General features: G+C 38.1%; 1 protein-coding gene across 2 annotated transcripts in view; it reads left to right on the top strand.

Annotated features, from left to right (window-relative positions):
* The window catches only part of ADCY2 (adenylate cyclase 2), a 212236-nt gene extending 201028 nt beyond the window's left edge, over positions 1–11208 (top strand). For both annotated transcript variants that reach the window (XM_048076378.2, XM_048076377.2), the window contains 3 exons: positions 1704–1818; positions 5508–5632; positions 6998–11208. In XM_048076378.2, coding sequence (XP_047932335.2) covers positions 1704–1818; positions 5508–5632; positions 6998–7150 — 393 coding nt within the window. In that variant the 3' untranslated portion in view covers positions 7151–11208. The remainder of the gene's footprint in view (positions 1–1703; positions 1819–5507; positions 5633–6997) is intronic.
* Positions 11209–12604: the final 1396 nt, after the last annotated feature.

The raw sequence follows: 12604 nt of genomic DNA, 5'->3' as shown, positions 1-12604 counted from the left end.
TTCCTTTGTTTCTGATTGGTTTAATAGGGTAGCATTGGGAACTGCAGTCAGTAGAAATGAAGTTCAGAGAAGCAATTCGTAACTTTGAAGCAAAGTCCTTGGTTTTGCCATGATCTTTAGAGTACTCCAGGTTAGCAACAGAGACATAGCAATTATGAATCAATGCATTCTCTGCTAAGGATTAATTGTGCTCCTGACAAATTCATGTTGCTTCTAGAGAGAAGCAATTAACACCTGAACTATAGACCCTAAGAATCCTAAGGACAAAATAGAATAATTCTAAATTAGCTCTGACATCCAATACAGAGAGGTGAAGGGGGTGAAGGAAATGCAGGACTGCAGACTAGAGAAGAGAAGACTTAGAGGAGCTCTCAACCACTGCTTAAATTAGTATGTACACTGGAAGAAATGTATTGTTTTAGTTACTTCCACAAAGTTAATCAGGAGATCCAAGTCTTACTGTTCCTTCAGTGATTTAATACGCATTTTGAAATAAATTCCACCAAAATTTAGAGGTCTTCAGTCCAGATGCTCCAAGATCCACAGGTATTGCAGTACCTAGCGCAGCAATGACTGACTGCTAGGCATGCTGCTGGGCGCAGCCCCCATCTCAAAAGAAGCACCCAGGGAAGGCTAAATGACTAAAGATGGGGTCTGAATACATAAGCTGAGTTGAAAAACAATCTGACATAGGTAGGATTGATCTCCAAAGGAAACAGAAAGGCTTCATTGATCTAAACAACTGCTCTGTCAAGTGCCACTACTGTCCCACCTAGGTTGATATATCTACTTTATGAATCATCTCACATAGTTGTCATCTGTCCATTTATTCTGTCACTTTATCTTAAAAAAGGAGGAAGATTCAGTCATTTCTCATAGAGACCCGTAAGCCTACCTCTTAAGAAATCATTCTCTGTCAGGGTCCTACCCTGGGCTGTGGAAGCCTGAAAATCAATTCTCTCCTTAGGCTGGGGGGGCTTAAACCAGTACTTAGAAATCAGGCTACGCTGTCGATGTACAAGAAGAAATTAAGTCTATAGCCTTAGTAACTCATGTAAACGGTGAGATAGTAAATTAGTGGACAGGGGATGGGTTGTCTTTTCACTTCATTTGTCCTGCATTTTGTTCATTTTCACGTCTATTAGATGTTCTCAGAGATGCTTGCTTATCTGCCAGATGAAATCAGTGGAGAAAGTCTTAAAACTAAATCTCACTGGAGCTTAAGTTAGCTGCTTAAGCACCTAGCACTAGGGTGCTGAGATGTGCAACACTGAGAGGGAGACATCTCTGTGGGGCTGACCACAAGCATTATTTATTATTAAGGGGCATAAAACAGAAGCAGACACTCAGAGAAGATTAATAAGCAAATCCTAAGCACACATAGGCAGTGAGTGCCGGTGGGACTAGACAGCAGCTAATCAGTTGTTTGACAGTCAGAATGTTAGATTATGCATTTTTTGGATCTCTCATCTTTAGACTGATTGATCATGTAAGTGAAATGCATCATGGTCCATTGGCCATTGTTTCATCTAAGTGATGCCGGACAGGACATAATCTTCTTACATTACTTTTCTGCTGCAGCCTGCTGGCATTAGGATATCCCTGAGGGTTTAAGTGCTTTCAGATTCAGCATATCTTGGCTATGTTCTCACAGTAACTAAGGCTGAGGAAAATGATTTTATTCTGTTTGTTTGGCAATTCAGGAACCCGAACGACAGTATATGCACATAGGAACCATGGTGGAGTTTGCATTTGCCTTAGTGGCAAAACTGGATGTCATAAACAAGCACTCATTCAATGACTTCAAGTTACGAGTAGGTATGTATTACAGGATTTTTATGAGAATATCCTGGAGGAAGGGGAGAACTCCGCATAATGTTCAAGCCTATTAAGGTATTAGTAGAACTGTCCAACAGGGCAGTATTACTTAATGAAGAAAATACAGTCTCAGGTTTATGGTTTTTTTTACTCTATAGTATTTGTTACAGAGGTTTTTAACTGTGTATTTTTTTTAAGCTACTCAGTACCAAAGGAGACTCTAAACAGGGCTTTACAAAACCATATGAATACCTTTGGAAGACAGTACCTACAAAGGGGCCAGTGAGGCTGGAGTTTGAAATATTTCGGATGTACTTAAATCAAACAAGCATACAAAAATGCTTCCTTCCTGGTGTTAAACAAATGAGGATATTTCTCTTCTTTGTTATTCTGTGGTTATTGACAAATAAGAGCAAAATTGACTAGTTATTTATATTTGCTAGGGGTATCACTTATATTTCATCTTCTAATTGCTTCCCTTTGTTCATCATGGTATTTTTGAAAAAATACACAGTTGCGGTACGCCATGATGATGAGATAAATGAATTCAGAGCTGGTCAAGAACTTTGTGTTCCAAAATGCTTAATTCCTGATAGCAGTACACAACAGTTTAACAATGCAATCTGTAACTTGGAAAATGTGAAATGAAAGCATTAAATAAATATTGGAAACCTATAAATCTTGGAAACATGTCTGCAGTATTTGATTTCCAACGGTTGTTCTCCCTTCTTGTCTTTTTCTTGCTGGGCAGCTTGCTTTTCCTTTCAACTGCTCCTCTCATGTTTATTTCACAGTGCCACCCACTGGCAAAGCTTGCTATTTTCTGACCTTAAATATTCATGTGTTCCTTAAGGCACTTCTTTGCTTTGTATTGTGTTCTTTGCCATAGTTAAAAAAAAAAAAAATGACAAAGCAAATCTGAAGTATGCCTCCTTCCTGATGTGTTACAGAACTTGATGAGTTTATAAAAAACGTGTAGAGATACCATATTTCTGTGCAGAATAAAAGTTCTCTTCTTGCTGTAGATGACACGTGTCACATACTTGCAAACATACTTTTATCAGCAATGTCAGTAGAGATAAAGAGCTGCTGAGTATCAGTGCTAAATCAGCAAACTGATTATAGCAATGCTGACTCTTTTTAACTAGGAATTATGAGGCATGATGTTTTGGGGGAAAAACTAAAGGAATGATACATGTTTAGAATGGAGGGGGAAAAAAAGAAAAAAAAAAAGAGGAAGGATTAAATCTACAGAGGGACACGGGCGCAGAACTGGCACTTTGACACTTTAATCTAGTATAGGCACCACTGAGATCTTCAGATCCACTTCCCACCACCAGCTGACTATGAAAGCATCTGATATACATAGGAATTAGAGCCACAGAAACATTTGAGCATCTTGCTCTCACTACATAATTGGCACTTTAGGGATTTAAACCCAACTTGCCATTTGTAAAAGCCTTCCTCAGCTAGCATCTAACCCTAGAACTGTTGCAGCTCACCAGAGGTCTCAGCTTTCAACCTTCATTTTGCTGTAAGTGCCTGAAATGCTGGCTGTGCCTTAGGAGGCACACAGCTTACCCCGATGTTGTCAGGCAAGAGAGCACCTAGACTATATTTCAGGCATTTCTCCTATTCTGTTAGCTAAGGTGCTTGATTTATTAGACAGGCTCAGATATGTTTTTGCAGAAAGTTTTGCAGAGGTGCTACTTTTTTTTTTTCTCAGACCGGAATAGAGTCTGACATGTTGTTTCCCATATAGCTTCATGGTTAGAACGTTTGTCTATGTTGTGGGTGAACTTGATTTTGTTCCTGCTTTTGGCTGAGGCTGTTCAAGCATGGGGATCCATGTTTCCTGAAGAATACCATGAGGCCAAGGTGTAGGATGCTTTCAAGTTGGAAACTTTTTGTCAGTGTTTGCTGAAGAGTATTCCCGTTTTCATGGAATAATTAAACGTCCCATTGCGCATGAGAGAACGAGACAACATCATCCTCTGTTAAAGAATTCACCTGGATGAGATGGCTGCTGTTCCAGCCTTGCCCCAATACACATTTAAGTGTCATGCAAAAGAGAACTGCACTAGCAGGAGTCACTTAGAGCAGCACATCTCAGACTGCCTTGGTGGCCAAAACACATTCCTAAGAGATATGGGTAGAAGTCTTCTTGAAGAAGGAGGGATCTGAACCTAGTTTTCCAGTCCCTGAGGGCATTACTTAAACCATCAGCAGTGTTGGTTCAGGAAATTAAAAATAAAGAAAAACCCTCACCTCCTTCCCATTATATTCTGTGGGAAAGTCCCACTGCATGGTCCTCATTTCTGGACCATGGCAGAGTGTATACCACACACATCTCTTCAGTATTTCCTGCAAGCTATCTTGAGCTACTCAGCAGATAGCTTTTGTGGAGGTCCCTAATGCCTTCTGCGCTTTGGTTATCAAGAAACAGAAACACCCACCTATGACTTGGGAGTTAGTGCAGAGTGTTGCAAGGCCTAAGTCACTTGTTGAGTTTAATCCCAATTCCTTAAACAAATATTTATCAGGTTTTTATCTAATATCCTTTAGGGTTTGCATATTTTCCTAATTTTCTAGATTTAACTGCTATAGAACTTTTCCAGGGTTTCCTGGTGGGTGTATAGCCTGGTTGCTAGCCCATGCTGCCATGTTATATGTGATCCATAATAGATCATCTAGCTCTGAGATGCCTCCCCATGCTACATTCACAATTCTATTTTGCTGCATAGACATATCCCTAGTGATGCTATCTGTCAGAGAATAAAGAGAAGTCAGTTACGATCTTTTGATTTGGGGATAGCTGTAGAAATCCAAACTGTTCACCATTTCAGGGTACATTTCTCACTAGGTATAAGTTGTCTTTCCTGCTCGTCAGTAAGTGTAGTTTCAATTATAGCAGATTTGATGCTGGTTAATGATAGCACTTTTGATTTTGCCTCCTTGTTTCCTTCCCTGCTGGCGGAGTACAACTCACTCCCTTTACAAACACAACCTAGAATGGAAACTGACTGCAAGATAAAACATGCCGAGAGCCTAATGGGGGACTGTACTATGTTGTTCTTCACTCGTACGGTCTGCATTTCAGAACTAGCAATTTCTTACTCTTATTCCATACTTTAGCAAAAGATAGGAATATATATACTTACCATATAACTCTTTAGGACCATATTATAGGCAAGCCAGCCTTCAGAACAAGGATTCAAATCCTTGTGATTCATTCACATTAATTTATTCTACATTTAAAAAGCAATGAGTACTGTAAAATTCATTTAATTTGGCCATCAATTATTACAGAGAGGAGAAGCCTTTCACTGAAAGTAGAAATAAGAAGAATAATAAGAACTGTGGTATATCTGTTTTCCCAAAGGAAGCTGTTCTTCCTACACTGTATTTCTCATGCTATGTATCAAAGGCAGTAGCAGGTTATTAGGATAATAATAGTTAAAAATATTAAAATTATTCAGGATGAGAGGGAGTTGTAAAACTAAAATTAGATTAACTATCTTTTGCCATTTTTATAAGTAACATCCTCTTATTGTAATGGGATGTGAACAGGCTGTACCCACTAGTCAAGACGGACCAAATACCATGCTTATTGACTTGTTATGTTACCAGGTGCAATACTTGTCCTCATTTGGTGGATCTTCTTAATATTATATTCTGATGTTTTTCAGGTATTAACCATGGACCTGTAATAGCTGGAGTAATTGGAGCTCAAAAACCACAATATGATATCTGGGGCAATACAGTAAATGTGGCCAGCAGGATGGACAGCACTGGTGTCTTAGATAAAATACAGGTACTCTTGTTTCGTGCTGGTATTTATCTTAATGCTTTGGGTTTGGTGCTTAAAACATATTTTACATTTGTGCACCAAAAACTCTGTGGTTTTGGAGCTGAGATTGCCTACATAAAAAATGACCTACCAGTTGTCTGTATGTTTAAAAAGAATTATACCATGGGCAGGAACATAAAGAATTAAAAGAAAAAGTATGGGAAAATATGTGAGAAGAATCAAAACTTTGTATTCACCCTACAGAAGAATACAATGGAAGCAATTATGTTTTGCCTGAAAATGCAGCACCAGATTAAGAGAAGATTTGAGGGAAATCACATTTGTATTCTATACATCTCTAAACTCATAAAATATTAGCTACATTATCCCTGAGGGGTTTTCCTGATGTTAATTATTTCTATATAAAGGAAATGTCCATAACTACAGTATGTCAAATTAAATCCATAAAGCAGTGATGAAGCATTTATTTTGTTGAAACATATAGAATAATAATCTTTATAGATTATTATTGCAAGGTTAATGGTTGACTTGATGACCTTGGAGGACCTTCCAACCTAAGTGATTCTATGATTATCTATATAAATTGGAGACAGAGTTGTGTAGTAAAGACCTTCAATTTGCTAATTTTCCAGTGATTTCATATTTAGGGATCACATTTTAATTTTCTGCCTGGTATGCTGCATAGCACTTGGGGCTCCCACCATGTATGTGATTGAGACCACTCAGAATCTAAGGCTGAGACAATTCGTATCTAAATAATGCAAAAGTAGAGCTGCTGGCCAAAACTGAAAACAGGAGGGATCTCAAAGCAATGACATCTACACTTGTTTGCTTCACAAAGAAACGTGACTAGTCTGAGAAAGCTGATGCTGTTGAACAACCTCTGCCCTAGCAGTCTTATACCTAAAGTGGCAGAACTGCTTCAAGTTTGGTTCACGGCCAGTTATGTGGGAAACTGCCAACAGCAGCTCTGACAGATGATGCTAATGTCTTACGATCACTTCATTCACGCTGCTTTAGTAAGCGCAAAAAGATGGGGAAGGTGGGTATAATGAAATAAAAAACAGCTCTCAAAGCTGAGAAAAATGCTGTGTGAGGATGAGTATTGTTCTTTGTGTATCTACAAGCCCTGAGTTTACGGCCCTAGGTACAAAAATGATTGTACTGAATTTAATACTTAATGTATGCGATTAGAATGGGCAGCCAGCAACAGACTATTTAAAAGCTCAGGTGCTCAAACCTAGTCTAAGTCCTTTAAAGGGCTTGTAAGTATTATGGCAAAACCCTTGTAATTGCTCAGCTGTTCTCTGGAAGAAGATTCTGCTTTGCTCTTTTGTCAGTGTTGGTTTTGTTATTGTCTTGTTGCAGGTTACAGAGGAGACAAACAATGTTCTGCAAACATTGGGGTACATGAGCACTTGCAGAGGAATAATAAATGTAAAAGGAAAAGGAGAATTGAAGACATACTTTGTACATACTGAAATGACAAGGTCCCTTTCACAAGGGAATGTGGCATCTTGAAGAATGCTTGTACATGTCATCAATACCATATTTTCAGGAAAGTATCACGCACTTTTTAACTACATTTTGGCCCTTAACATGCGTGCTATATTCTGATATGTGGCACTTATTTTAATATGGCTGCAGAATAGTCCCATGAGCCATCATTTTGCACCTTGATATTCCTATGTTCAAGGACAGTTGTGATGTACGCTGTAGGACTGGAAGATTGTACTGCAACTTGCACTGTTATTCCGAGACAAGAAAAGAAGGAATGGGAATTAAAAAGAGGTAACTCATCCTGAAAGGACTAAAAAGAGATGTTGGTGACAAATGTGGGGAAAAAAGGCAATAAAGCTAGGGGTGCATACTATTTCCCGATGCATGGTGTTTTCTGGAAAATACAGTCGCTCCCCAATAGCATCTACTAATCTGGTATTAGAGCATACAGTATTTGTAAATAAGTTTACTCAGTTCACACATGATTTGGATGTGATCACCAGTTGCATCTCATAGCCAGGGACACGTTGGGTGGCTTGCTGGCATTCTTTCTGAAGAGAACTAACAATGCTGGATTAGTTTTGTACAAACGTGTCAAATGTTTTGAAGCTATTGTCTTTTGTAAGGTTAATTCATTAAAAGTTTATATGTACTTTGTCTTACTGTTGCTGTCTCTTAGTTTTGCTTCCTTCTATGGCTTCTGTCCCTCTAAACCTGCGCGTCTGCTGCTGTGGCTGCTGCTTTTTATTCAGCAGTTAGATGCTGAGGCAGGCTGTGGCCAGCTATTGCAATAGCCTAGGTCATTAATATCTGCTAGATTTGCTGTTGCCTTTCAGAAATTCAATCAACTCTATTGTCTTCAGTCTTGGTTGGTATCCTAGGCACTCTGCAGTCATTTGGTCCTTACGTGATACAGACTTACCTCAGATCCATAAACACAGCAAAGTGGGGGATACTGGAGACAGTAGCAGCATTGCTACGCTACAACTGGCCTGCAGTGCTTAAACAGTAACTAGGAGAAGCTGTACAAGAGAGGAAACATTCTGTTTGTTCTGCACTTCCACCACCTCTTTCGCTCTGGCATGCCTTTCACTTACCTTCCCAATGCCAGATTTTGTGGGATAATTACAAATAATCTAATTTATCAGGACACGACTATGAGTGGAAGATACGAAAAATGTCATTTTGTGGATATTCAAGATGAATTTAAAACCTGTTGAATTAAAAAATAGCATACTTGAAAAAATTCATAGATGAGTAAGGTGAGAGACTGAAAAAGCCGGTAACTACTATCTTCATTTGAAAGCACTATAAAGATTATTTTTGCTTTGCTATTATCAATACTTGATATTAACAATTTTAGTCATTGTAACAGCCTAACAAGACCAAAATTAATAAAATTTTCCTATTTAAAAATATCATATAATTACAAGATATTTTTTCTGACTGATATGAATATAGATGTCAACTTATGCACTATTAGCTCTGTCATACTATTGAATTGTAAAAAGGATTCATGGAACAATCTTTCAGATTTCTAATTCATGAAACATGTATTTACATTTGTATTGAGTTGGTGTCCTTTCAGAAGGAGTTCCCAAAATTGTGGGTCACAAGTAAATGGCATCAGGCTATGCAAAGTCTCACTGAGTGTGGCATGGTTACTGACAGCAGCCATCCGCCCTCTAGCAAATTGGAATAGCAGTCAATTTCAAAATGCCTACATTTGAAGTAAAATAGACAACCTGAATTTTTATCCCTTAAATTAAACAAACAAACAAACTAACAACTTAGATTTTGAATGTACTCTGAGCCTTTAAAACCTTTCTGGTATTATCACAGGTCAAAGCAGTCATTTCTCACTATGGATGAAAACCCTGTATGTAAATTCATGTGTAATTATATTGTACTGTCGTATCTATGTGCAGCTTTCAGGTATAACCTGTATATTCAGGGTTTTGTTTTTCATTTGTATTCTTGCACATTCTGTGCACCAGTACTAAACCTTGTACCTAATTTGATAGGCTTGTTTCTATGATTTTTATAAAAGTTAAACAATACTATATTTCTGTAACCCATAAAATGTTAAAATATTTAAATAGTGGTGAGCTAACTGGTCTAATGAAATATAAAGATATATATGTCCCCTCCAAGAACACGTTGAAAATGCCCTTGTTCAGGGCACTCATGTTACTCTGGTATTCTCTCATTTTGTACTTGCATTCTGACTCTTGCTACTATGTAGCCAAATCCTGCTAAAGAACAAGAAAGTGGGCAAAAGATGAATATACGTATAGTTACGATGCCCAAAGAATGGTGCATACCATCCTCTCTCCAGCCTTCAGTTGCTGACTAGTATTATTATCTTTCTAGTGCCAAGAAGCTATTTGTATCCAATAAATATTTTTGTCTTCCAATGCATCTTACATCTACTGTTTATACCGTTTTATTCTTCCCCTGTCTAGATTGATCCAGAGATCCTGTATCCTCCTTCTTCCTCTCCTGCAGCAGTTTCACCTGCCTCAGTATCTGAATATAACACTATTTAAGTATCACTGTATAACTTGAAAAGCTTTCTGATAATCATACCCGTCAGTATTCAATATGCCATATTTTCTACACACTATAAGGCTCAAGTTCTGTGACTCCCATGTTGGTGCTATAGTTCATAGGTTGCTAGCAAATCTTAAAGAACGTGAGTTTAAAAAGTAAAATGCAGGTGTGCTTGACAACATGAGGCAGCAGCCAAGAGATCAGTGTAAGAGTGATTCACTGTGGGCTGGGAAAATGAAACCCAAACAAGAACACTTTCGGAGTCTGATGGATTTCTTTATCAAAGCCAGTGCTTTGCTCCTTGGAGGGCTACCAAGGGACAGGAAGAAAGATTAGGCTTGCAGATATTTTTCTTAACTACAAAAGTAGTTGGGATTACCTGTACATTAATGCTATTTAACTGCTGTGTCTAAAGACAGAAGTTAACATCCTATTTAATGTGTGAAAAGCATTATTCATTCTCTTCATATTCCTTTATGGTTTATCTATTTTGTAAACTATCTATAGACCTTATTTACCTTTTTCCACTGACACACAGGTAGGAGTTCAGCCTGCTTATTTCTAAAGAGACAGGTGTGCACATCCAAAGGCAGACCTGTTGAAAGTCTGTCCCATTTTTTTTTCAGAAACTCATTTCAGGACAAATAATCAGCTATGTCATCAGATACTTCATGTACCAACAGATTTACTGTCAAAAACAATGATTACCTTGTCCTTTGATAATTAATTTTCCCTTTGGTTGTATTTCTGTATGAAGATACTTTTTTTTTTCTTTTTTTTTTTTTTTTTTCTCTCATAGCAGTTTCTCCTTTGCCTGACCTATATACTACCCATCAGCACTTTTTACAAGTGGACCTCAAGCTAGGGCTTTTTACTTCCATTTTTTCTTCCTTGTCTAAAATAGTGCCATGACTCTGGGGAGGAAACAAATGTGGGATGAGATATATGTGCCTTAAATAAAACATGTAATTAACAGTATTTTTGTTCTGTGAAGTACTTCAAATTTTTGTGGATTTTCAAAAGTGATGCGTTAATCAATTGTAGATTGATTATCAATTTGAAAATCAATCAGTTTGGTTCACCCTAAAGCTTAGAATGTATTCGTTTTAAAAGCTTTTAAATTTAGTGGCTGGAATCATCCAGCTAAATACAGTTTTTAATAAACCAGAATGGAATAAAAGGACATTTTAATCTGGTTTGCAACTATGAAGCTATGAAACACTTTACACTATAGGATGTCACTGTTAAAAAAAGGATTCTGCCAACAACTGTTCAAAAATTTCTGATGGAGTGTTTTACAAATGTATTTGCAGCGATTGAGATGTTTTGCATGAAAAAACTCAGTTTTGACAGGAAGAAATGCGTGTGAAGTATTTTGAAAGACTGATGTTCCTGGGCTAGAAATTTTTATGTTTGCCTTTCAAAACAGCGTTACCAATTGTTACAAATAATAATGTCCATTTCATGTATAAAATTGTGCATTATTCTATTTACCAGGAAGGTTATTAAACAGAATATTCATCTGATATGGTGAGTTGGAATATCCATTCAGCAGGTGTCAGCCAGCATACAAATAATAATTGCAAATTATATCCGTCAACCATTTACCATTTTATAATTGTTTTAAAATTATTAAAATAAAAAATTGAAAATCCTAATTCTAAGTCAAGCGGTTGAAATTATAGTCACTATCCAACCAGGAAATGTTTGCAGTCTACAAAGTGGTCACTTAGTCACAGTAATTATGTAGAGAATTATTTGAGATAACAGATACAGTCAAGGAAAATTTAAAAATAATTTTAAAAAATCCTGACTAGCTCATGAACAACCCCCCACCTCCCCCTAAAGATTGCAAAAGGTGCACTGGGTTCTGCAGGTGATGTACAGTTGCCTCCCTCTCCTCTGCAAGCCTCTGAAGAGCCTTTCTGTTAGAGGTAGACGGTCTGTCACTGCTTCAGGGCCTGGAAGAAACAAGCACTTTTGTGAAATTAATGGCTTGACTTGAAATGAGGACCAAAGCTATGAGAGTGGAAAGGGGACAGTTTTAGAGTCATTTGTGCTTCAGCTTCTTCAAGCATGAAGGGTCGCAGCATTTGTTGGAAAGGCTATCTCCCCTTCATAGCCCAGGAACACGCGGCGGTCTGATGCATGTTGGGGCCAAGTGGCAGGGACAGGAGCTGAATTGCTAAGCCTTGATTTGACAGCAGTGTAGCCATCTCAGCTCTAAGTGCCACTAGCTTGAAACAGGTATGTCAGCTTGTGGCAAGGAGGCGGCACCTGCAGCTTTTCTGCATGTCAATGGCCTGTCTAGTTTTATGTCATCTGTCTCCTGGTGTCCATCCCGTCATCTTCCCTGTCCCCACCATCATCCTCCCCATGACCATTTGCCTCACAAATTCCTTTGAGGAATTTACTTGCCAAGTTATTCACTAAGTCAGTTTTTGGCATTTCAGAACAGTAACCCTGCATTTGAGACAGTTATCACTGTAAAAGTACATATCAACGTATTGAAAATTCAGGAATCATAGCAGTGGAATCTAAGGAGGATAATGTTACTTCCTAAAAAGGTAGGCAACTGAATTTCTTATCCCTAAGACAACAAATGCAAAGCAACTTTAGTCTCTGACGTCAGCTGTATTTAAATGCATACTGTTGACGGTATAGATTAAAAGCACTCCATTGCGCTCTCAAAACTGTTTACATGCTTCTTTTTAAGTTGCTGAGGAAATTGACGTACCTCCAGTGCCAAGCTACCTGTAACAACAGTATATGAGCAGTGTATGTGACTGGAACAAAAACCCCTGGGAATTCATGCCCTGCAGGTGGGGAGTCTGCAAAAAGGGAAGAAAGGAAGAAAAAGCCTTTGTAAGATTCAAATCACTCTAGAGAGATTTTTGCTTTGGCTGGGAAGGGAAAATGAAC

Source organism: Anser cygnoides, chromosome 2 (assembly GCF_040182565.1).
Source record: "Anser cygnoides isolate HZ-2024a breed goose chromosome 2, Taihu_goose_T2T_genome, whole genome shotgun sequence".
NCBI lineage: Eukaryota > Metazoa > Chordata > Aves > Anseriformes > Anatidae > Anser > Anser cygnoides.
This window is presented reverse-complemented; position numbering and strand designations above follow the sequence as displayed.